This window comes from Aquarana catesbeiana, linkage group LG07, assembly GCF_042186555.1.
Source record: "Aquarana catesbeiana isolate 2022-GZ linkage group LG07, ASM4218655v1, whole genome shotgun sequence".
NCBI classification, from domain to species: Eukaryota; Metazoa; Chordata; class Amphibia; order Anura; family Ranidae; genus Aquarana; species Aquarana catesbeiana.
Genome location: NC_133330.1, coordinates 334,078 through 361,367, shown reverse-complemented (window position 1 = coordinate 361,367; position 27,290 = coordinate 334,078). Strand labels below are relative to the sequence as shown.

General features: G+C 48.4%; 2 protein-coding genes across 2 annotated transcripts in view; both read right to left on the bottom strand.

Moving 5' to 3' along the window:
• Nucleotides 1-777: 777 nt before the first annotated feature.
• The window catches only part of LOC141102421 (protein SSUH2 homolog), a 129,831-nt gene continuing 103,318 nt past the window's right edge, over nucleotides 778-27,290 (bottom strand). The window contains exons 10-11 of the mRNA XM_073591376.1: nucleotides 10,018-10,128; nucleotides 778-1,219 (exon numbers count right to left, since the gene is read on the bottom strand). Coding sequence (XP_073447477.1) covers nucleotides 1,073-1,219; nucleotides 10,018-10,128 — 258 coding nt within the window. The 3' untranslated portion in view covers nucleotides 778-1,072. The remainder of the gene's footprint in view (nucleotides 1,220-10,017; nucleotides 10,129-27,290) is intronic.
• On the bottom strand, nucleotides 20,367-26,423 carry LOC141102300 (uncharacterized). Its single transcript, XM_073591260.1, has 2 exons — nucleotides 23,400-26,423; nucleotides 20,367-20,505 (listed from the first exon to the last, which is right to left on the bottom strand). Exons 1-2 carry the CDS (start codon nucleotides 25,877-25,879, stop codon nucleotides 20,367-20,369), a joined length of 2,619 nt encoding a protein of 872 aa, XP_073447361.1. The 5' UTR covers nucleotides 25,880-26,423.

Below are 27,290 nucleotides of genomic sequence, written 5' to 3'. Positions count from 1 at the left end.
ATACTATTGATGTTAGGCTAACTGGTCTGTAATTCCCAGGGATGTATTTTGGGCCCTTTTTAAATATTGGTGCTACATTGGCTTTTCTCCAATCAGCTGGTACCATTCCAGTCAATAGACTGTCAGTAAAAATTAGGAACAACGGTCTGACAATCACCTGACTGAGTTCCCTAAGTACCCTCGGATGCAAGCCATCTGGTCCCGGTGATTTATTAATGTTAAGTTTCTCAAGTCTAATTTTAATTCCGTCCTCTGTTAACCATGTAGGTGCTTCCTGTGTTGTGTCATGAGGATAAACACTGCAGTTTTGGTTACTGAAGCCCCCCGATTCCCTCGTGAAGACTCCATAGTGTGAATGTGTCACCATACCACCATAGTGTGAATGTGTCACCATACCTCCATAGTGTGATTGTGTCACTATACCCCATAGTGTGAATGTGTCACCATACCTCCATAGTGTGAATGTGTCACCATACCTCCATAGTGTGAATGTGTCACCATACCTCCATAGTGTGAATGTGTCACCATACCTCCATAGTGTGAATGTGTCACCATACCTCCATAGTGTGAATGTGTCACCATACCTCCATAGTGTGAATGTGTCACCATACCACCATAGTGTGAATGTGTCACCATACCTCCATAGTGTGATTGTGTCACTATACCCCATAGTGTGAATGTGTCACCATACCTCCATAGTGTGAATGTGTCACCATACCTCCATAGTGTGAATGTGTCACCATACCTCCATAGTGTGAATGTGTCACCATACCACCATAGTGTGAATGGGCCCTCAGAGTTTATTATTGTTTGCAGTTATATTGCGATATGAAGCTTCTTCTTACAATTTATCTTTATAGTGAAGGAATAAAATAAAATGCCGCTGTGCAGTGGTGTGTCCACATGAGGCATAATCCCGAACAATGCACTGTTAGCTCCGCCCCTGAGGAGACCAGGAGAAATGATAGCAGAGAGTTCCATCATATTCCGAGGTGTTGGAAGGTTTCCTCTCTGTGACCCCGGGTGTTTTACAGCAGTCTCCGAAAAGTATGCTAGGAGGTCAGTCAGTCCATCACATGACTGCACAGCCACAGGACAGGCTGGGGGTATGGCGCTTGGCGTATACTCTGTGTTCCTGACCATACACGTGGGATGACAGGCTCCTCCCTCTGTATTCATACTGCACATGTGTAACCGGGATCAGCTCCACTGTCTGTTTCTGTGTGAGCAAACAAATGAGATATCAATATAATGGCATATTATAAAGATTACCTATCACCAAGTAGCCAGCCAGCCAGAAACAGGGTGCAGCTTCACTTCATGAGGAACGACATCAATAAGACACTTTGTAGCAATTATAGGAGTTCACAGGAAATTGAAAAGCTGAATATTGGATCTCCAAAACCCCGTGCCGTATCTCAAAAAATGGCGTGGTCATGAAGGGGGGTAAATGTTCCAGAGTTGAAGTGGTTAAACAAAAATGCTCCAACCATCATATGTTTTTGGTGCCATCTTGTGGCAATAAATAAATAGTGCAGAATAAAAGAATATGCGGTTAGCTGCAAATGATTGATTTGATGATTTGTCAGCGGCCCCCGAACTCCTCCCAGAAAATGTTCCCCATTTATAAAATCATCAGAATTTGCCGGAAGGGTTTCCTGATATTGTTATTTTCAGGGCACAATCGTTTTATGTGTGTGAATATACATTGTGAGATTTGTGTTATCTGCAGAGAATGGTAGAAATTGTCTGGATTGGTGAATTTTGCGATAATCTACCAATCAGACGGATCTGCAGGAAAATATAGAGAATAATGAAGACAACCCACATGTGATGTATTAGGACCCGCAGTGGAGGAGATTCTTCTCATTGCTCAGGCTTTCTCAACCAGGACAGGGTGGCCTCTCACCCACTGACTATGGGCCCTGGCATTTGGGGGAACACTGCTCTTTGGGAGGTGGGTGTCTGGAGGACCCTTGGGGTGGTCTTGTTTTTGATTGTAAAGTCCATGCCTCCCCAGAACACACAGACTATGGAAGTCTAGGCCCGGGGTCCATGTTTAGGGCCTAGATGCTCCATTACCAGCAATGACCGCTCCACACTGTGAGACTCATAGCAGATGTTATTATTATCAGCTCAAAGTAACCCGATTCTGCGATATCCTGATATAATCTGTTTAAGGTGTTATGTATCAAGTGTATTTCTCCCATTGTTAATTGGATCCCCTGTTGTTTCTGTCTGTCTTCTCATCTATACGTTTATACGTGTAATAATTTGTATTGCACTTTGTATTCAGGGTTGTAGGTGCTGAACGGTCTGGTCACCTAGGGTGGTTTAAGTGACCAGTTAATTAGCTCATGTTAATTATATCACTGTCAGCTATTGGTTGCTAGAGGGGGAGTAGCATATAGTATATGTTGGCTGTTCCTTAGTTATGGTATTTATATTCCTGTATAAAGTTCCCTTTGCATATAATAATGTGATTGGGCTCATCTGATCTGGTGTAGTATATAAATTCTGTGTGAGTTTTCAATACAGAGTTCCAGTTTTGCACCTAGTATCTTGGGTGCAATATGCCGCTATATTACCCGGTTCCTGGGTCCAGACTGGAGGTAACTGTACACTAATGGAAGCACCCAAGCTGGGTGCTGGACCGTCACATCCCTTTTCTAACACACAACCCTATGACAAAGTATTCCCAAACTTTACATTTTGATGCCTTTTATACCCCTCTGTAAAAAAGTAGGGCCCCTGTCATCGTTCCTGGCCAGCATTGTGCACAGTAGGGGCTCATGACATTGTGCACAGTAGGGGCTCATGACATTGTGCACAGTAGGGGCTCATGACATTGTGCACAGTAGGGGCTCATGGCATTGTGCACAGTAGGGGCTCATGGCATTGTGCACAGTAGGGGCTCCTGTCATCAGTCCTGGATGGCATTGTGCACAGTAGGGGCTCATGATTGTGCACAGTAGGGGCTCATGGCATTGTGCACAGTAGGGGCTCATGGCATTGTGCACAGTAGGGGCTCATGACATTGTGCACAGTAGGGGCTCATGATTGTGCACAGTAGGGGCTCATGACATTGTGCACAGTAGGGGCTCATGACATTGTGCACAGTAGGGGCTCATGATTGTGCACAGTAGGGGCTCATGACATTGTGCACAGTAGGGGCTCATGGCATTGTGCACAGTAGGGGCCCCTGTCATCAGTCCTGGATGGCATTGTGCACAGTAGGGGCTCATGATTGTGCACAGTAGGGGCCGCTGGCATCATTCCTGGCTGGCATTGTGCACATAAGGACCCCTTGTGTCTTCCTGGCCAGCATTGTGCACAGTAGGGGCCACTATTGCTGTCTGGCCAGCAGATTGGTAGTGGGGGCTGCAATCTTGAGGTCTGGCTCTTTGTCTGACTGGTGCATGCGCAGTACTGTGCTTATATTTCCAGCCATAGCAATGCACAAGGAATTACAGCTCATCCATGACACTTCTGCAATTACATTTATACAAACACAGGGAACCCCAACCCCTTCATCCAATCACCATGGAAGGTGTCAAGGCAGATGCGGATTGTCCAAGAACAGGATGAATGTGTGGAAGGAACTCCGACCCCTTCTGACCAACATTAACCAACACCTGCAGCTCTGATACTTGTTAAAGGGGCGATAACTGTATACCATCATTGAGAAAAGAATTACGATTTTATAAATTGTGTTCTTTAATTCTGACTGTGACAGGAGTCACTTTGGGCGGAGGGGCCCGTGGAACTTACTTTACTTTGCTTACTTTAAAGGGGTCAGGAAACTCCTGGTTCAGCTCCCCCAGCCCCTCTTATGTGTAAGTCACCCTGTGTCTATTAGGGGCACAGGGTAACCGAGAACCCCAGTCTGGTCTGTACTAATCAGACTCACCGTACAGCCACAGCGGACTCAACATTTCATGTTATCCCGGATCCAGGCAGATTGTCTACACTATGATTAGAACACTGACATTGGACATACTACTACTGACTGGAATGGTACCAGCTGATTGGAGAAAAGCCAATGTAGCACCAATATTTAAAAAGGGCCCAAAAAACATCCCTGGGAATTACAGACCAGTCAGCCTAACATCAATAGTATGTAAACTCTTGGAGGGGATGATAAGGGACTATATACAAGATTTTAGTAATAAGAATGATATCATTAGCAGTAATCAGCATGGATTCATGAAGAATCGTTCTTGCCAAACCAATCTATTAACCTTCTATGAGGAGGTGAGTTGCCATCTAGATAAAGGAAGGCCCGTAGACGTGGTGTATCTGGATTTTACAAAAGCATTTGACACAGTTCCCCATAAACGTTTACTGTACAAAATAAGGTGCGTTGGCATGGACCATAGGGTGAGTACATGGATTGAAAACTGGCTACAAGGGCGAGTTCAGAGGGTGGTGATAAATGGGGAGTACTCAGAATGGTCAGGGGTGGGTAGTGGGGTTCCCCAGGGTTCTGTGCTGGGACCAATCCTATTTAATTTGTTCATAAACGATCTGGAGGATGGGATAAACAGTTCAATCTCTGTATTTGCAGACGATACTAAGCTAAGCAGGGCAATAACTTCTCCGCAGGATGTGGAAACCTTACAAAAAGACCTGAACAAATGAATGGGGGAGGGGCGACTACATGGCAAATGAGGTTCAATGTAGAAAAATGTAAAATAATGCATTTGGGTGGTAAAAATCTGAATGCAATCTATAGACTGGGGGGAGAACCTCTGGGGGGATCTAGGATGGAAAAGGACCTGGGGGTCCTAGTAGATGATAGGCTCAGCAATGGCATGCAATGCCAAGCTGCTGCTAACAAAGCAAACAGAATATTGGCATTAAAAAGGGGATCAACTCCAGAGATAAAACGATAATTCTCCCGCTCTACAAGACTCTGGTCCGGCCGCACCTGGAGTATGCTGTCCAGTTCTGGGCACCAGTCCTCAGGAAGGATGTACTGGAAATGGAGCGACTACAAAGAAGGGCAACAAAGCTAATAAAGGGTCTGGAGGATCTTAGTTATGAGGAAAGGTTGTGAGCTCTGAACTTATTCTCTCTGGAGAAGAGACGCTTGAGAGGGGATATGATTTCATTGTATAAATACCGGACTGGTGACCCCACAATATATAAATACCGGACTGGTGACCCCACAATATATAAATACCGGACTGGTGACCCCACAATATATAAATACCGGACTGGTGACCCCACAATATATAAATACCGGACTGGTGACCCCACAATATACAAATACCAGACTGGTGACCCCACAATATATAAATACCGGACTGGTGACCCCACCATATATAAATACCGGACTGGTGACCCCACAATATATAAATACCGGACTGGTGACCTCACAATATATAAATACCGGACTGGTGACCCCACAATATATAAATACCGGACTGGTGACCCCACAATATACAAATACCGGACTGGTGACCCCACAATATACAAATACCGGACTGGTGACCCCACAATATACAAATACTGGACTGGTGACCCCACAATATACAAATACTGGACTGGTGACCCCACAATATATAAATACCGGACTGGTGACCCCACAATATATAAATACCGGACTGGTGACCCCACAATATATAAATACCGGACTGGTGACCCCACAATATAGAAAGACCGGACTGGTGACCCCACAATATACAAATACCGGACTGGTGACCCCACAATATATATATATACCGGACTGGTGACCCCACAATATACAAATACCGGACTGGTGACCCCACAATATACAAATACCGGACTGGTGACCCCACAATATATAAATACCGGACTGGTGACCCCACAATATACAAATACCGGACTGGTGACCCCACAATATACAAATACCGGACTGGTGACCCCACAATATACAAATACCGGACTGGTGACCCCACAATATATAAATACCGGACTGGTGACCCCACAATATATAAATACCGGACTGGTGACCCCACAATATACAAATACCGGACTGGTGACCCCACATTATATAAATACCGGACTGGTGACCCCACAATATATAAATACCGGACTGGTGACCCCACAATATATAAATACCGGACTGGTGACCCCACAATATATAAATACCGGACTGGTGACCCCCCAATATATAAATACCGGACTGGTGACCCCACAATATATAAATACCGGACTGGTGACCCCCCAATATACAAATACCGGACTGGTGACCCCACAATAGGGAGAAAACTTTTTCGCAGAAGAGAGTTTAACAAGACTCGTGGTCACTCATTACAATTAGAAGAAAAGAGGTTTAACCTTAAACTATGTAGAGGGTTCTTTACTGTAAGAGCGGCAAGGATGTGGAATTCCCTTCCACAGGCGGTGGTCTCAGCGGGGAGCATTGATAGCTTCAAGAAACTATTAGATAATCACCTGAATGACCACAACATACAGAGATATACAATGTAATATGACATATAATCACACAACATACAGAGATATATAATGTAATATGACATATAATCACACAACATACAGGATATATAATGTAATATGACATATAATCACACAACATACAGAGATATATAATGTAATATGACATATAATCACACAACATACAGAGATATATAATGTAATATGACATATAATCACACAACATACAGAGATATATAATGTAATATGACATATAATCACACAACATACAGAGATATATAATGTAATATGACATATAATCACACAACATACAGAGATATATAATGTAATATGACATATAATCACACAACATACAGGATATATAATGTAATATGACATATAATCACACAACATACAGAGATATATAATGTAATATGACATATAATCACACAACATACAGAGATATATAATGTAATATGACATATAATCACACAACATACAGAGATATATAATGTAATATGACATATAATCACACAACATACAGAGATATATAATGTAATATGACATATAATCACACAACATACAGAGATATATAATGTAATATGACATATAATCACACAACATACAGAGATATATAATGTAATATGACATATAATCACACAACATACAGGATATATAATGTAATATGACATATAATCACACAACATACAGAGATATATAATGTAATATGACATATAATCACACAACATACAGAGATATATAATGTAATATGACATATAATCACACAACATACAGAGATATATAATGTAATATGACATATAATCACACAACATACAGAGATATATAATGTAATATGACATATAATCACACAACATACAGAGATATATAATGTAATATGACATATAATCACACAACATACAGAGATATATAATGTAATATGACATATAATCACACAACATACAGGATATATAATGTAATATGACATATAATCACACAACATACAGAGATATATAATGTAATATGACATATAATCACACAACATACAGAGATATATAATGTAATATGACATATAATCACACAACATACAGAGATATATAATGTAATATGACATATAATCACACAACATACAGGATATATAATGTAATATGACATATAATCACACAACATACAGGGATATATAATGTAATATGACATATAATCACACAACATACAGAGATATATAATGTAATATGACATATAATCACACAACATACAGAGATATATAAAGTAATATGACATATAATCACACAACATACAGAGATATATAATGTAATATGACATATAATCACACAACATACAGGATATATAATGTAATATGACATATAATCACACAACATACAGAGATATATAATGTAATATGACATATAATCACACAACATACAGGATATATAATGTAATATGACATATAATCACACAACATACAGAGATATATAATGTAATATGACATATAATCACACAACATACAGAGATATATAAAGTAATATGACATATAATCACACAACATACAGAGATATATAATGTAATATGACATATAATCACACAACATACAGGATATATAATGTAATATGACATATAATCACACAACATACAGAGATATATAATGTAATATGACATATAATCACACAACATACAGGATATATAATGTAATATGACATATAATCACACAACATACAGGATATATAATGTAATATGACATATAATCACACAACATACAGAGATATATAATGTAATATGACATATAATCACACAACATACAGAGATATATAATGTAATATGACATATAATCACACAACATACAGAGATATATAATGTAATATGACATATAATCACACAACATACAGGATATATAATGTAATATGACATATAATCACACAACATACAGAGATATATAATGTAATACTGACATATAATCACACAACATACAGAGATATATAATGTAATATAACATATAATCACACAACATACAGGATATATAATGTAATATGACATATAATCACACAACATACAGAATATATAATGTAATATGACATATAATCACACAACATACAGGATATATAATGTAATATGACATATAATCACACAACATACAGGATATATAATGTAATATGACATATAATCACACAACATACAGGGATATATAATGTAATATAACATATAATCACACAACATACAGAGATATATAATGTAATATGACATATAATCACACAACATACAGAGATATATAATGTAATATGACATATAATCACACAACATACAGAGATATATAATGTAATATGACATATAATCACACAACATACAGGATATATAATGTAATATGACATATAATCACACAACATACAGAGATATATAATGTAATATGACATATAATCACACAACATACAGAGATATATAATGTAATATAACATATAATCACACAACATACAGGATATATAATGTAATATGACATATAATCACACAACATACAGAGATATATAATGTAATATGACATATAATCACACAACATACAGGATATATAATGTAATATGACATATAATCACACAACATACAGGATATATAATGTAATATGACATATAATCACACAACATACAGAGATATATAATGTAATATGACATATAATCACACAACATACAGGATATATAATGTAATATGACATATAATCACACAACATACAGGATATATAATGTAATATGACATATAATTACACAACATACAGGATATATAATGTAATATGACATATAATCACACAACATACAGAGATATATAATGTAATATGACATATAATCACACAACATACAGAGATATATAATGTAATATGACATATAATCACACAACATACAGAGATATATAATGTAATATGACATATAATCACACAACATACAGGATATATAATGTAATATGACATATAATCACACAACATACAGAGATATATAATGTAATATGACATATAATCACACAACATACAGAGATATATAATGTAATATGACATATAATCACACAACATACAGAGATATATAATGTAATATGACATATAATCACACACATAGGTTGGACTTGATGGACTTGTGTCTTTTTTCAACCTCATCTACTATGGAACTATGTGACATTGAACTGTGTGCAGCCACGCATGCCCAAGTCATAGGAGAGGAGAAGCTCCTTTAACAGGTCTCTCCATGTACGAAGTGGTCTGTGCACCCAGTTACTGTTTTAAATAGTTGTTGGCTGCATGCCCAGATTTTGTTTATAGATGTGTTGATAAGTATGAATTTACCTGAGCCTCATGTGATTGGATGTACAGGTTACCCCGCCCTGTGTCTCTATGCCAACAAGAAGGGGGGATTGTCTCCAGAGATTTATACTTGGGTCTGTTCTTTAATAAGTCTTATGCTTTTATCCACCCTACACTGATGTCTCAACAAGTGAATGGGTGGGCTGAGGGGTCTTGGATCGTGCTGGTACCGGGCAAGGGAAGCGTATACGGCGGACATACTCCTCTTGAGGTCCGTCACACTGACTATAATGAAAAAAACGCCCGTACATCGCCCTACATTGAGATTCAGAATAATCCGTTTGCTTTACCTGCCTGAGGATGTGATTGGACGGGCCACACATCTCGCTGTGTTCCCGGATCAGCCTCTGAGACGCCATCAGAACTTCGGAGGACTCTGGAAATCCAGGGAAGGGGCTCACCTAACAAAACATTCAATCAGAGCAGAGGATTAGTAATGAAGGAGAGAGTGTCTGTGCTGCTCATACCAACCAAACCTGAGCAGACCTGACTGTAAATACCCCTTCTAGATATTTCACTTTTCAGGAAACTACAACACAATCTACCTGAAAGGAAACCTGAAGGCGGAGCCTCCTTAAGGTGGGAGCGTGGGACCATAGCACAGTCCATGGCAGTACCAGCACTCAGCTGGGTCTTATGTAGTGCCAATGGGGCCCCCAGCTGAGATTAATGTTGTCCCCAGGCCTTGCACTCACCAAGGCTGGCTTCACACCTGTGCAATTTTATGTGCGTTTCGCAATACATAACAAATTATTGTTTCCAAATGAGGCCGCTCATTAATGGATGTGGGGAGGGGAGGCTCATTGATGGAGGTGGGGAGGGAAGGCTCATTGATGAAGGTGGGGAGGGAAGGCTTATTGATGGAGGTGGGGAGGGAAGGCTCATTGATGGAGGTGGAGGGAGGGAAGGCTCATTGATGGAGGTGGAGGGAGGGAAGGCTCATTGATGGAGGAGGGGAGAGAAGGCTCATTGATGGAGGTGGAGGGAGGGAAGGCTCATTGATGGAGGTGGAGGGAGGGAAGGCTCATTGATGGAGGAGGGGAGGGAAGGCTCATTGATAGAGGTGGGGGAGAAGGCTCATTGATGGAGGTGGGGAAGGAAGGCTCATTGATGGAGGTGGGGGAGGGAAGGCTCATTGATGGAGGTGGGGAGGGAAGGCTCATTGATGGAGGTGGGGGGGGGCTCATTGATGGAGGTGGGAGAGGGAAGGCCCATTGATGGAGGTGGGGAGGGAAGGCTCATTGATGGAGGTGGGGGAGGGAAGGCTCATTGATGGAGGTGGGAGAGGGAAGGCTCATTGATGGAGGTGGGGAGGGAAGGCTCATTGATGGAGGTGGGGAGGGAAGGCTCATTGATGGAGGTGGGGGAGGGAAGGCTCATTGATGGAGGTAGGGGAGAGAAGGCACATTGATGGAGGTGGGGAGGGGAGGCTCATTGATGGAGGTGGGGAGGGAAGGCTCATTGATGGAGGTGGGGAGGGAAGGCTCATTGATGGAGGTGGGGAGGGAAGGCTCATTGATGGAGGTGGGGAGGGAAGGCTCATTGATGGAGGTGGGGAGGGAAGGCTCATTGATGGAGGTGGGGGGGGGCTCATTGATGGAGGTGGGAGAGGGAAGGCCCATTGATGGAGGTGGGGAGGGAAGGCTCATTGATGGAGGTGGGGGAGGGAAGGCTCATTGATGGAGGTGGGAGAGGGAAGGCTCATTGATGGAGGTGGGGAGGGAAGGCTCATTGATGGAGGTGGGGAGGGAAGGCTCATTGATGGAGGTGGGGGAGGGAAGGCTCATTGATGGAGGTGGGGAGGGAAGGCTCATTGATGGAGGTGGGGGAGGGAAGGCTCATTGATGGAGGTGGGGAGGGAAGGCTCATTGATGGAGGTGGGGAGGGAAGGCTCATTGATGGAGGTGGGGAGGGAAGGCTCATTGATGGAGGTGAGGAGGGAAGGCTCATTGATGGAGGTGGGGGAGGGAAGGCTCATTGATGGAGGTGGGAGAGGGAAGGCTCATTGATGGAGGTGGGGGGGAGGCTCATTGATGGAGGTGGGGAGGGAAGGCTCATTGATGGAGGTGGGGAGGGAAGACTTATTGATAGAGGTGGGGGAGGGAAGGCTCATTGATGGAGATGGGGAGGGAAGGCTCATTGATGGAGGTGGGAAGAGGGAAGGCTCATTGATGGAGGTGGGGAGAGAAGGCTCATTGATGGAGGTGGGGAGGGAAGGCTCGTTGATGGATGTGGGGAGGGAAGGATCATTGATGGGGGTGGGGAGGGAAGGATCATTGATGGAGGTGGGGAGGGAAGGCTCATTGATGGAGGTGGAGAGGGAAGGATCATTGATGGGGGTGGGGAGGGAAGGCTCATTGATGGAGATGGGGAGGGAAGGCTCATTGATGGAGGTGGGGAGGGAAGGCTCGTTGATGGATGTGGGGAGGGAAGGCTCATTGATGGAGATGGGGAGGGAAGGCTCGTTGATTGAGGTGGGGGAAGGCTCATTGATGGAGGTGGGGAGGGAAGGCTCATTGATGGAGGTGGGGAGGGAAGGCTCATTGATGGAGGTGGGGAGAGGGAAGGCTCATTGATGGAGGTGGGGAGAGGGAAGGCTCATTGATGGAGGTGGGAAGGGAAGGCTCATTGATGGAGGTAGGGGAGAGAAGGCTCATTGATAGAGGTGGGGAGGGAAGGCTCGTTGATGGATGTGGGGAGGGAAGGATCGTTGATGGGGGCGGGGAGGGAAGGATCATTGATGGAGGTGGGGAGGGAAGGCTCGTTGATGGATGTGGGGAGGGAAGGATCATTGATGGAGGTGGGGAGGGAAGGCTCATTGATGGAGGTGGGGAGGGAAGGCTCATTGTTGGAGATGGGGAGGGAAGGCTCATTGATGGAGGTGGGGAGAGAAGACTCATTGATGGAGGTGGAGAGGGAAGGCTCGTTGATTGATGTGGGGAGGGAAGGCTCACTGATGGAGGTGGAGAGGGAAGGATCATTGATGGGGGTGGGGAGGGAAGGATCATTGATGGAGGTGGGGAGGGAAGGATCATTGATGGAGGTGGGGAGGGAAGGCTCATTGATGGAGGTGGGGAGGGAAGGCTCATTGATGGAGATGGGGAGGGAAGGCTCATTGATGGAGGTTGGGGAAGGCTCATTGACGGAGGTGGGGAGAGAAGACTCATTGATGGAGGTGGGGAGGGAAGGCTCGTTGATGGATGTGGGGAGGGAAGGCTCATTGATGGAGATGGGGAGGGAAGGCTCGTTGATGGAGGTGGGGAGAGGGAAGGCTCATTGATGGAGGTGGGGGAGGGAAGGCTCATTGATGGAGGTGGGGGGGCTCATTGATGGAGGTGGGGAGGGAAGGCTCATTGATGGAGGTGGGGAGGGAAGGCTTATTGATAGAGGTGGGGGAGAAGGCTCATTGATGGAGATGGGGAGGGAAGGCTCATTGATGGAGGTGGGGAGAGGGAAGGCTCATTGATGGAGGTGGGGGAGGGAAGGCTCATTGATGGAGGTGGGGGAGGGAAGGCTCATTGATGGAGGTAGGGGAGAGAAGGCTCATTGATGGAGGTGGGGAGGGAAGGCTCGTTGATGGAGGTGGGGAGGGAAGGCTCATTGATGGAGGTGGGGAGGGAATGCTCATTGATGGAGGTTGGGGGGGGTAGGCTCATTGATGGAGGTGGGGGAGGGAAGGCTCATTGATGGAGGTGGGGGAGGGAAGGCTCATTGATGGAGATGGGGAGGGAAGGCTCATTGATGGAGGTTGGGGAGGGAAGGCTCATTGATGGAGGTGGGGGAGGGAAGGCTCATTGATGAATGTGGGGAGGGAAGGCTCATTGATGGAGGTGGGGAGGGAGGGATCATTGATGGAGGTGGGGAGGGAAGGCTCATTGATGGAAGTGGGGAGGGAAGGTTCATTGATAGAGGTGGGGAGGGAAGGCTCATTGATGGAGGTGGGGAGGGAAGGCTCATTGATGGGGGTGGGGGAGGGAAGGCTCATTAATGGAGGTGGGGAGGAAAGGCTCATTGATGGAGGTGGGGAGGGGAGGCTCATTGATGGATGTGGGGAGGGAAGGCTCATTGATGGAGGTGGGGGAGGGAAGGCTCATTGATTGAGGTGGGGAGGAAAGGCTCATTGATGGAGGTGGGGAGGGAAGGCTCATTGATGGAGGTGGGGAAGGAAGGCTCATTGATGGAGGTGGGGGAGGGAAGGCTCATTGATGGAGGTGGGGGGGGGGGAAGCTTCATTAATGGAGGTGGGGGAGGGAAGGCTCATTAATGGAGGTGGGGGAGGGAAGGCTCATTGATGGAGGTGGGGAGGAAAGGCTCATTGATGGAGGTGGGGAGGGAAGGCTCATTGATTGAGGTGGGGGGAGGGAAGGCTCATTGATGGAGGTGGGAGGGAAGGCTCATTGATGGGGAGGGAAGGCTCATTGATGGAGGTGGGGAGAGAAGACTCATTGATGGAGGTGGGGAGGGAAGGCTCGTTGATGGATGTGGGGAGGGAAGGCTCATTGATGGAGATGGGGAGGGAAGGCTCGTTGATGGAGGTGGGGAGAGGGAAGGCTCATTGATGGAGGTGGGGGAGGGAAGGCTCATTGATGGAGGTGGGGGGGCTCATTGATGGAGGTGGGGAGGGAAGGCTCATTGATGGAGGTGGGGAGGGAAGGCTCATTGATGGAGGTGGGAGAGGGAAGGCTCATTGATGGAGGTGGGGGGGAGGCTCATTGATGGAGGTGGGGAGGGAAGGCTCATTGATGGAGGTGGGGAGGGAAGACTTATTGATAGAGGTGGGGGAGGGAAGGCTCATTGATGGAGATGGGGAGGGAAGGCTCATTGATGGAGGTGGGGAGGGAAGGCTCATTGATGGAGGTGGGGGGGGGCTCATTGATGGAGGTGGGAGAGGGAAGGCCCATTGATGGAGGTGGGGAGGGAAGGCTCATTGATGGAGGTGGGGGAGGGAAGGCTCATTGATGGAGGTGGGAGAGGGAAGGCTCATTGATGGAGGTGGGGAGGGAAGGCTCATTGATGGAGGTGGGGGAGGGAAGGCTCATTGATGGAGGTGGGGAGGGAAGGCTCATTGATGGAGGTGGGGAGGGAAGGCTCATTGATGGAGGTGGGGGAGGGAAGGCTCATTGATGGAGGTGGGGAGGGAAGGCTCATTGATGGAGGTGGGGAGGGAAGGCTCATTGATGGAGGTGGGGAGGGAAGGCTCATTGATGGAGGTGAGGAGGGAAGGCTCATTGATGGAGGTGGGGGAGGGAAGGCTCATTGATGGAGGTGGGAGAGGGAAGGCTCATTGATGGAGGTGGGGGGGAGGCTCATTGATGGAGGTGGGGAGGGAAGGCTCATTGATGGAGGTGGGGAGGGAAGACTTATTGATAGAGGTGGGGGAGGGAAGGCTCATTGATGGAGATGGGGAGGGAAGGCTCATTGATGGAGGTGGGAAGAGGGAAGGCTCATTGATGGAGGTGGGGAGAGAAGGCTCATTGATGGAGGTGGGGAGGGAAGGCTCGTTGATGGATGTGGGGAGGGAAGGATCATTGATGGGGGTGGGGAGGGAAGGATCATTGATGGAGGTGGGGAGGGAAGGCTCATTGATGGAGGTGGAGAGGGAAGGATCATTGATGGGGGTGGGGAGGGAAGGCTCATTGATGGAGATGGGGAGGGAAGGCTCATTGATGGAGGTGGGGAGGGAAGGCTCGTTGATGGATGTGGGGAGGGAAGGCTCATTGATGGAGATGGGGAGGGAAGGCTCGTTGATTGAGGTGGGGGAAGGCTCATTGATGGAGGTGGGGAGGGAAGGCTCATTGATGGAGGTGGGGAGGGAAGGCTCATTGATGGAGGTGGGGAGAGGGAAGGCTCATTGATGGAGGTGGGGAGAGGGAAGGCTCATTGATGGAGGTGGGAAGGGAAGGCTCATTGATGGAGGTAGGGGAGAGAAGGCTCATTGATAGAGGTGGGGAGGGAAGGCTCGTTGATGGATGTGGGGAGGGAAGGATCGTTGATGGGGGCGGGGAGGGAAGGATCATTGATGGAGGTGGGGAGGGAAGGCTCGTTGATGGATGTGGGGAGGGAAGGATCATTGATGGAGGTGGGGAGGGAAGGCTCATTGATGGAGGTGGGGAGGGAAGGCTCATTGATGGAGATGGGGAGGGAAGGCTCATTGATGGAGGTGGGGAGAGAAGACTCATTGATGGAGGTGGAGAGGGAAGGCTCGTTGATTGATGTGGGGAGGGAAGGCTCACTGATGGAGGTGGAGAGGGAAGGATCATTGATGGGGGTGGGGAGGGAAGGATCATTGATGGAGGTGGGGAGGGAAGGATCATTGATGGAGGTGGGGAGGGAAGGCTCATTGATGGAGGTGGGGAGGGAAGGCTCATTGATGGAGATGGGGAGGGAAGGCTCATTGATGGAGGTTGGGGAAGGCTCATTGACGGAGGTGGGGAGAGAAGACTCATTGATGGAGGTGGGGAGGGAAGGCTCGTTGATGGATGTGGGGAGGGAAGGCTCATTGATGGAGATGGGGAGGGAAGGCTCGTTGATGGAGGTGGGGAGAGGGAAGGCTCATTGATGGAGGTGGGGGAGGGAAGGCTCATTGATGGAGGTGGGGGGGCTCATTGATGGAGGTGGGGAGGGAAGGCTCATTGATGGAGGTGGGGAGGGAAGGCTTATTGATAGAGGTGGGGGAGAAGGCTCATTGATGGAGATGGGGAGGGAAGGCTCATTGATGGAGGTGGGGAGAGGGAAGGCTCATTGATGGAGGTGGGGGAGGGAAGGCTCATTGATGGAGGTGGGGGAGGGAAGGCTCATTGATGGAGGTAGGGGAGAGAAGGCTCATTGATGGAGGTGGGGAGGGAAGGCTCATTGATGGAGGTGGGGAGGGAATGCTCATTGATGGAGGTTGGGGGGGGGTAGGCTCATTGATGGAGGTGGGGGAGGGAAGGCTCATTGATGGAGGTGGGGGAGGGAAGGCTCATTGATGGAGATGGGGAGGGAAGGCTCATTGATGGAGGTTGGGGAGGGAAGGCTCATTGATGGAGGTGGGGGAGGGAAGGCTCATTGATGAATGTGGGGAGGGAAGGCTCATTGATGGAGGTGGGGAGGGAGGGATCATTGATGGAGGTGGGGAGGGAAGGCTCATTGATGGAAGTGGGGAGGGAAGGTTCATTGATAGAGGTGGGGAGGGAAGGCTCATTGATGGAGGTGGGGAGGGAAGGCTCATTGATGGGGGTGGGGGAGGGAAGGCTCATTAATGGAGGTGGGGAGGAAAGGCTCATTGATGGAGGTGGGGAGGGGAGGCTCATTGATGGATGTGGGGAGGGAAGGCTCATTGATGGAGGTGGGGGAGGGAAGGCTCATTGATTGAGGTGGGGAGGAAAGGCTCATTGATGGAGGTGGGGAGGGAAGGCTCATTGATGGAGGTGGGGAAGGAAGGCTCATTGATGGAGGTGGGGGAGGGAAGGCTCATTGATGGAGGTGGGGGGGGGGGAAGCTTCATTAATGGAGGTGGGGGAGGGAAGGCTCATTAATGGAGGTGGGGGAGGGAAGGCTCATTGATGGAGGTGGGGAGGAAAGGCTCATTGATGGAGGTGGGGAGGGAAGGCTCATTGATTGAGTGGGGAGGAAAGGCTCATTGATGGAGGTGGGGAGGGAAGGCTCATTGATTGAGGTGGGGGGAGGGAAGGCTCATTGATGGAGGTGGGAGGGAAGGCTCATTGATGGGGAGGGAAGGCTCATTGATGGAGGTGGGGAGAGAAGACTCATTGATGGAGGTGGGGAGGGAAGGCTCGTTGATGGATGTGGGGAGGGAAGGCTCATTGATGGAGATGGGGAGGGAAGGCTCGTTGATGGAGGTGGGGAGAGGGAAGGCTCATTGATGGAGGTGGGGGAGGGAAGGCTCATTGATGGAGGTGGGGGGGCTCATTGATGGAGGTGGGGAGGGAAGGCTCATTGATGGAGGTGGGGAGGGAAGGCTCATTGATGGAGGTGGGGGAGGGAAGGCTCATTGATGGAGGTAGGGGAGAGAAGGCTCATTGATGGAGGTGGGGAGGGAAGGCTCGTTGATGGAGGTGGGGAGGGAAGGCTCATTGATGGAGGTGGGGAGGGAATGCTCATTGATGGAGTTTGGGGGGGGAAGGCTCATTGATGGAGGTAGGGGGAGGGAAGGCTCATTGATGGAGGTGGGGGAGGGAAGGCTCATTGATGGAGATGGGGAGGGAAGGCTCATTGATGGAGGTTGGGGAGGGAAGGCTCATTGATGGAGGTGGGGGAGGGAAGGCTCATTGATGAATGTGGGGAGGGAAGGCTCATTGATGGAGGTGGGGAGGGAGGGATCATTGATGGAGGTGGGGAGGGAAGGCTCATTGATGGAAGTGGGGAGGGAAGGTTCATTGATAGAGGTGGGGAGGGAAGGCTCATTGATGGAGGTGGGGAGGGAAGGCTCATTGATGGGGGTGGGGGAGGGAAGGCTCATTAATGGAGGTGGGGAGGAAAGGCTCATTGATGGAGGTGGGGAGGGAAGGCTCATTGATGGATGTGGGGAGGGAAGGCTCATTGATGGAGGTGGGGGAGGGAAGGCTCATTGATTGAGGTGGGGAGGAAAGGCTCATTGATGGAGGTGGGGAAGGAAGGCTCATTGATGGAGGTGGGGGAGGGAAGGCTCATTGATGGAGGTGGGGGGGGAAGCTTCATTAATGGAGGTGGGGGAGGGAAGGCTCATTAATGGAGGTGGGGGAGGGAAGGCTCATTGATGGAGGTGGGGAGGAAAGGCTCATTGATGGAGGTGGGGAGGGAAGGCTCATTGATTGAGTGGGGAGGAAAGGCTCATTGATGGAGGTGGGGAGGGAAGGCTCATTGATTGCGGTGGGGGGAGGGAAGGCTCATTGATGGAGGTGGGAGGGAAGGCTCATTGATGGGGAGGGAAGGCTCATTGATGGAGGTGGGGGAGGGAAGGCTCATTGATGGAGGTGAGGGAGGGAAGGCTCATTGATGGAGGTGGGGGAGGGAAGGCTCATTGATGGAGGTGAGGGAGGGAAGGCTCATTGATGGAGGTGGGGAGGAAAGGCTCATTGATGGAGGTGGGGGAGGGAAGGCTCATTGATGGAGGTGGGGAGGGAAGGCTCATTGATGGAGGTGGGGGAGGGAAGGCTCATTGATGGAGGTGGGGAGGGAAGGCTCATTGATGGAGATGGGGAGGGGAGGCTCATTGATGGATCATTGATGGAGGTGGGGGAGGGAAAGCTCATTGATGAAGATGGGGAGGGAAGACTCATTGATGGAGGTGGGGAGGGAAGGCTCATTGATGAAGGTGGGGAGAGAAGGCTCATTGATGAAGATGGGGAGGGAAGGCTCATTGATGAAGGTGGGGAGAGAAGACTCATTGATGAAGGTGGGGAGGGAAGGCTCATTGATGAAGGTGGGGAGAGAAGGCTCATTGATGAAGATGGGGAGGGAAGGCTCATTGATGGAGGTGGGGAGAGAAGGCTCATTGATGGAGGTGGGGAGGGAAGGCTCATTGATGGAGGTGGGGAGGGAAGGCTCATTGATGAAGGTGAGGAGGGAAGGCTCATTGATGGAGGTGGAGAGGGAAGGCTCATTGATGAAGGTGAGGAGAGAAGGCTCATTGATGGAGGTGGGGAGGGAAGGCTCATTGATGGAGGTGGGGAGAGAAGGCTCATTGATGGAGGTGGGGAGGGAAGGCTCATTGATGGAGGTGGGGAGGGAAGGCTCATTGATGAAGGTGAGGAGGGAAGGCTCATTGATGGAGGTGGGGAGGGAAGGCTCATTGATGGAGGTGGGGAGGGAAGGCTCATTGATGAAGATGGGGAGGGAAGGCTCATTGATGAAGGTGGGGAGGGGGAAGGCTCATTAATTGAGGTGGGGAGGGAAGGCTCATTGATGAAGATGGGGAGGGAAGGCTCATTGATGGAGGTGGGGGAGGGAAGGCTCATTGATTGAGGTGGGAGGGAAGGCTCATTGATGGAGATGGGGAGGGAAGGCTCATTGATGGAGGTGGGGAGAGGGAAGGCTCATTGATGGAGGTGGGGGAGGGAAGGCTCATTGATGGAGGTGGGGAGGGGGAAGGCTCATTAATTGAGGTGGGGAGGGAAGGCTCATTGATGAAGGTGGGGAGGGGGAAGGCTCATTAATTGAGGTGGGGAGGGAAGGCTCATTGATGAAGATGGGGAGGGAAGGCTCATTGATGGAGGTGGGGGAGGGAAGGCTCATTGATTGAGGTGGGGAGGGAAGGCTCATTGATGAAGATGGGGAGGGAAGGCTCATTGATGGAGGTGGGGAGGGAAGGTTCATTGATGAAGGTGGGGAGAGAAGGCTCATTGATGAAGATGGGGAGGGAAGGCTCATTGATGAAGGTGGGGAGAGAAGGCTCATTGATGAAGATGGGGAGGGAAGGCTCATTGATGAAGGTGGGGAGAGAAGGCTCATTGATGAAGATGGGGAGGGAAGGCTCATTGATGAAGGTGGGGAGGGAAGGCTCATTGATGGAGGTGGGGAGGGAAGGCTCATTGATGAAGGTGGGGAGGGAAGGCTCATTGATGAAGTTGGGGAGGGGGAAGGCTCATTAATTGAGGTGGGGAGGGAAGGCTCATTGATTGCAGGTTGTTGTGTATGGGGTGGTGTAGTCGGAGACCGGTCAGGGTGCCCATTCTGACTCGTGTCCATAGCCAAAAGCAACTACAATGGGCACATGAGCATCAGAACTGGAGCACGAGCAATTGAAGAAGGTGGCCTGGTCTGATGAATTCAAGATTGGTTTGAGGTGTTGTCTTGGCCTACAAATTCTCCAGATCTCAATACAATCGAGTATCTTTGGGACGTGCTGGAAAAACAGGTCTGATCAATGGAGGTCCCACCTCCCAACTTACAGGACTTAAAGGATCTGCTATTGACAGCTTGATACCAGATACCACAATGCACCTTCAGAGGGCTCGTGGAGTCCATGCCTGGACGGGTCAGGAAAGGGGGACCTACCCAATATTAGGTGGGTGGTTAGTTATAAACTGATGGCTGATCAGTGTATGTGGCCAATGCCTTAAACCATGGTTTATTGACCCCCATTTGATGGTGTTTGCAGATTTCTGGAGTAAGTTGCATGACAACAATGATCTTTTTAGCTGTCTTTAAGAGGGACGTTCTTCCCACCGACCACCAATGTAAGGAGCATTCTTACTGGTGGGGGGGGTTGGGTCCCTGTAGACCTGAACATAATTTGAAGGGTTCTTTGGGGGTGAAGGATTAATAAGGCTATTCTAGATTTCCCATAGAGAGGTGAGCGAATCCCTCCACTTTTCCATTCAGAATGTGGGATGTCGGGGTACACTGACAGGCCGAGGTGCCGGTTTCTCTCCACCATCATGGTACGGCGTGGCCTCCTCTCACAAGCGGGGGTGTTTTTGCTCGTAGAAGCGATCAATGTGCTTGTTGGCTCTGTGACGAACGCGGGTGTCAGATCCCTGCCCTCCTCGCTAACTTGCAACGAAGGACCGGCCAACCTCACACCACGCTGTCACTTACGTAACAATGCCACTCTCAGCTGCGCCCAGCACAAAGATTTTCCAGCTTGCAGGACCACAATCTAGGTGCGAGCAGCCTGAGAGCAAATGTCACTGGGCTAATTACACAATTAACCCTTTAACTGCCACCACCCCCGTTTAAAGGTCGAGCCGGGGGAGACTCGTAATTTTGCAATACCAATTATAACTTTAGAATAAGCGTCTGCCACACACACTGCCACCACAGACAGGTCTGCTCAGAGTCTTACTCTACAACAGTAGCGCCCTTCAAGAGGCAGGTTCGTTTATAGCTTGCATTAAGAGCTTTAGAGACAAGGTTAACACTTTTCAACATAAGGGTTTATTATGAAAAGGTCAAGGTTGGTGCAAATAAAATATTTACAGAAAAAAGATGTTTCAAAAGATAAAGACAATATACAGCCACAAAGCAATAAGGTAGAATTGGGAAGGAAGAATACTTGCAATTAATGTCCGAGGGTTGATCAGAGTTCGATCGATGAGCTAGGTACTTGGTTCTGGACTTGGCAGATGTTTCTTCTTGGATGGTAAAAGGAGAACTGCCCATTGTCTTGGCATCTCCTCTTTTCTGTCAAATCAAAGGGGGTGTTGACAGCGACCAGTAACCAATCATCTGGTCATCCTGTTTTAGGGGTTGGTTGCTGGGAGGTGTCTACACTCATGACCACGTCCCAGGTAGATTTTGTAATACATATTCATATATCTGCATCTGTAGTGTTTACAGACTCCAAATATCCATATTATTATTCAACTTGAGATTTCCTTCAAAACAAGTCTAAACATGCCATATCTATAACGTATAGCCTGCTTTGGAGGAATAAGTGGTCCCAGGGGTTTCCCATATGACCTGACATAGGGGTGTCTGGACTTGAAACGTTCCATATTATCTGAGGAAGCTAAATATGTCCAGATTATGTCTGTGCTATTACTAAGTCAGAAGTTATGAAACATGCTGAAATGTCATACTTATTCTACTGAGGTGTATTCAGACAATTTACGACCTAGGCCTGTTAGGTCTCTGAATGGGGAGGGTGACAGTTTTACGACAGGCCTGACACTGCCCTTACAACAAATGTTTTCTACTGACCTAACCTTTCTGTTTTCTCTGTTGAGATAACCTTTTCTGTTGAACTTAAAAAGCTTTGAATTCCTAAGACAAGGAAGGAGGGAGTTCAGAGTTCTCTGTAAGGTTACATGGTTAGCCAAACTGTCATGGCTACTTCCACACAAGATGGCAGCTAGCTACAGCTTTTCATGTCCCGTACTTGATATCGTTACACCTCCCCCCTTAGGTGGTTGCATGGGAGGGAACTACAATTTCCCTCCTGACGCAACCAACTCCTGCAGGCTCGGCTTGTCGTGACAGCCCATCAGCATTGCCATGGGCGCTGCCTTTCTTATGCTGGATGGTGAAATCGTATTGCTGAAGAATTAGGCTCCACCGAAGTAGTTTGCCATTCTCCCCAGCAACACGATTTAGCCAGCTCAAGGGATTGTGATCCGTGATCACAGTGAAGTGCCGTCCATAAAGGTACGTTTGTAACTTCTGGAGAGCCCACACGATCGCAAGACACTCCTTTTCGATCGTGGCATATGCTACTTCCCTGGGAAGCAGCTTCCTGCTCAGGTAGAGGATGGGATGCTCCTCTCCGGCCTCGTCCACCTGGCTCAGGACTGCACCCAATCCAAAGGCAGAGGCATCCGTCTGCACAAGGAAACGGCGGGTGAAGTCTGGAGCCTGCAGCACAGGTGCGCTGGCCAGTGCCTCCTTCAAGGCCTGAAATGCCTGCTCACATTCTGGTATCCAAGACACCACCTTGGGCAGTTTCTTTTTGGTTAGGTCAGTCAGAGGTTTGGCCAGGCTACTATAGTTACATACAAATTTCCTATAGTAGCCAGCGGTCCCCAAGAAAGACATAACCTGCTTTTTGGTTTGGGGGGTAGGCCAGGCCAGGATGGCCTCAACCTTCCCTGTCTCGGGTTTCAGGGTACCTCCTCCTACCTGGTGTCCCAAGTACTGCACATCAGTCATGCCAATCTGACACTTACTGGGTTTTACAGTCAGATTGGCAGCTGTCAGTTGGTCCAGGACCTGTGACAGGTGCACCAGGTGTTCTTCCCAGGTAAGGCTGAACACGGCGATGTCATCCAGGTAGGCTACGGCAAAGGTTTCCAGCCCCTCCAGTAAGTCATTCATGACTCTCTGGAAGGTAGCTGGGACATTCTTCATCCCAAACGGCATGACGGTAAACTCGAACAATCCGAATGGGGTGATGAAGGCCGACTTTTCCCGAGCCTCAGGGGCCAGAGGAATTTGCCAGTACCCCCTGCTCAGATCCGTAATTGTTATATAATGGGCGGCCGCCAGCCTATCTAACAACTCATCAATCCGGGGCATGGAGTAGGCATCTGCAGTAGTGATGGCATTTAGCTTCCGGTAGTCCACACAGAACCTGGTCGTCTGGTCCTTTTTGGGGACCAAGACTACCAGTGGCGCCCAGACTGTCCGAGCTCCCTGAATGACCCCTAACTGCATAATTTCCTCAGTCTCCTTTGCCCCGCCTCTCTGCGCCTCCTGCAAGGCAAGGTGGGCTGCAAGGGTGAGGGGAGGATACACCCGGTAGCCCACCTTGTGGACGCCATGGGGTGCCCTCCCAGGGTTTCCCATGACCCAAACACGGCATGCCGTAAGCACTGCCAGCATCATGGGTGCCTGGAGGGGAAGGAAAGGTGAGTGGGACTGAAGGCCTAAGCCCACTCCCTGAGTGTCAGCTATCAGTTCTAGCAGGGCACCTAACTCTTTCCATTCAGGTATACGGTCTCTGCCAATGACAGGCGCTGTGCTGGGACATTGTGTGAACATCAAGTTAGGCCACAAACCATTGTGTTTCACTCCAACCCTGGCCTTCCTGATTTCACCTGGACCTTCACAGACCATATCAGGTGACACCTTCAACACATTCCCCTTAGGCTGACTGGACACAGTGAGCAACTGTTTAACCCTTTCAGTCTCCAGGCCTCCTTCCTGTAGACCAGTACAGCCTCTCTGCCCACTGTCCCTGTCATGCTTTTGTTTATTTTTCTCAGCAGGGGAGCTAACAGCTGGCCTGCGGAACACTGCAAAGCCTTTGTCTCTCAGCAGTGCTGGCTGAGGCGTGGGACTACAAGTACCAACCAGCCGTCCTGTGACACACAAGGACAACTGCTGGGGTGTAGTCAAGGCAGAATACTCTGGGTCAGAGTCAGGAATGGGGCCACCTGGGCCACTCCTGGGCTCTGCCACCAGAGACTCTATCTTCTCCACCCTCCCAGCATTGTGGGTGACCTCCAACAACGACATAACATCATTACATTCAGTAATTACATTCTTAACATCAGCTACACAAGCATTTGATATTGGCACATGCAAGGGGGCCTCCTCTCCTTCTGTAGGTGAAGAAGACCCCTGAACCTCCACTCCACCCTCCCCCCCCCTCTGTCCATCTACAGGTTGCCCAGATATTACCCCAACATCTGTAAACAGTACCTTGGTAGGTCCAGAGAGTTCTGTGGGAGCATCCTGGGTGCTTTTAGCAGGGGCATAGTAAGAAACAAGGGTACCTAAATCAGCACCCAACAACACCGCAGTGGGGATCTCCTTCGAGACTCCCACTTCTCTCATCCCACTTCCAGCACCCCAATCAATGAAAACATAGGCATGGGGTACTCGTGAGCGGGTCCCCCCGACTCCGGTGAGGGTAAGGAACTTCTCTGGGATGATGTCTGTTTCTTCTATAACCTCTGGTCTGACCAAGGTGACTTCGGCTCCAGTGTCACGAAAGCCTGTTACAGTCCGGTGGCCTACAATGACTGGCTGCAAGTTGGCATTGGTTCTGGGAGGTTTCCCACTGATGAGCAGCACAGCGGAAGGGTTGCTAGCCGGATGGCCAGGTGATGTCGTCTTCTTCTGCTCAGGGCACTGCGTCCTGAGATGTCCGGCTCCCCCACAGTTGTAACATTTGCGTTTGTCAGTTAGGAAGGCCTTGGCTCCAGGAGCTGCAGGTTCCGGCTGCTGAGGAAGTTGTTTGGTAGGCAGAGGAGGGGTTGCCGTGTGCGATTTCCCTCCTTTCCAGCCATTCAGAGGAGCCTTGCGATGGTCAGATACCCGAGAGTGGATATAGGTATCTGCCAGTTCTGCTGCTGCTTTGGCGGAGGCTGGCTTTCGCTCCAGCACAAACTGTCTGACGTCTGTAGGACAGATGTGCAAAAGTTGATCTTCAATCATAAGATCTTCCAGGGATTCAAAAGAATCGGCTTCCAAGCCTTTAGTCCACTGCCGGAATGTGGTGCGTAAGCGACCTACCACATCCATGTATGAGTCCCCAGGCCCCTTTTGCAAGGACCTAAAACGCTTCCGGTACACTTCCGGGGTTAGCTGAAACTTTTGGATGATTGCAGCCTTTAGGGCCGCATAATCGTCGCACTGTTCTTCTGACAGTGCGACATAAGCATCCAGGGCCTTGCCTCGTAGCCCTGGCGTCAGGTACCGGGCCCATTGTGCTGGGGGCAGATGGTACTGACGGCAAGTTATTTCAAACAACAGTAGATACACGTCAATGTCACTGTCCTTTTCCATAACTGGAAACTTGGCTGCCGGAGTCACTGGCAGAGAGGCATCCCTGTGCTCTAGGGATCCGAGGTTCTGAGCCTGTCATTGCTGCTGGAGCCTAGCCATCTCCAGTTCATGCCGACGATCAGCCTCCCTCTCAGCCCAGCGTTCCTCTCGCTCGGCCTGGCGTTCCAGAAACTGCAGGTACACCACAGGATCCGTCTCCCTGAGGTTTTGTAGAGTTTCTTGCATTTGAAGAGAGTCTATGATGGTTTCAGGCAATCTGATGCTGGCCTGCTCTTGTGGTGGCTTGGAGGTAACAATCCGTGGTATTCCAGTGTCAGTCTCTGCTTGCCCCTCTGGTGAGGCCGCCTCTGAACCACTGGGCTCTGGAGTAGCGGAAACCCTTTCTGGTCCAGTTTCCCCCAGGTTCTGGTGTGCACGGATATCAAACTCCTGTAAGGCATGTATCAAGCCTTCACGATTTTTGCCACCAACGTCAATTCCTCTTTCTGCGCACTCAGCAGTCAGTTCATTCTTGCTCATCTTTTTATATGCTGATAACCCAGACTTTTTGCAAGCAGAAGAGATAGAACAGAAAGAAGAGATAGGAAGAAGGTGTAGGAAGGAGCTGTTGCTGTATGTCTCTCTTGAAAAAATAAAAATAAAAAAAAATATGCACCAGCTTGTCTCTAAGGACTGTTTCCACAAAGGTTACAATCCTTCAGTGCAGAGCTAATTCCTAACAATGCACTGAATGCTCTTTAATGTGAAACTATCCCGCTACGCTGCCAACCAATATGTGACGAACGCGGGTGTCAGATCCCTGCCCTCCTCGCTAACTTCCAATGAAGAAACCACCAACCTCACACCACGCTGTCACTTACGTAACAATGCCACTCTCAGCTGCGCCCAGCACAAAGATTTTCCAGCTTGCGGGACCACAATCTAGGTGCGAGCAGCCTGAGAGTGATTGTCACTGGGCTAATTACACAATTAACCCTTTAACTGCCACCACCCCCGTTTAAAAGACCGAGCCGGGGGAGACTCGTAATTTTGCAATACCAATTATAATTTTAGAATAAGCGTCTGACACACACACTGCCACTACAGACAGGTCTGCTCAGAGTCTTACTCTACAACAGTAGCGCCCTTCAAGAGGCAGGTTCGTTTATAGCTTGCATTAGGAGCTCTAGAGACAAGGTTAACACTTTCCAACATAAGGGTTTATTATGAAAAGGTCAAAGTTGGTGCAAATAAAATATTTACAGAAAAAAGATGTTTCAAAAGATAAAGACAATATACAGCCACAAAGCAATAAGGTAGAATGGGGAAGGAAGAATACTTGCAATTAATGTCCGAGGGTTGATCAGAGTTCGATCGATGAGCTAGGTACTTGGTTCTGGACTTGGCAGATGTTTCTTCTTGGATGGTAAAA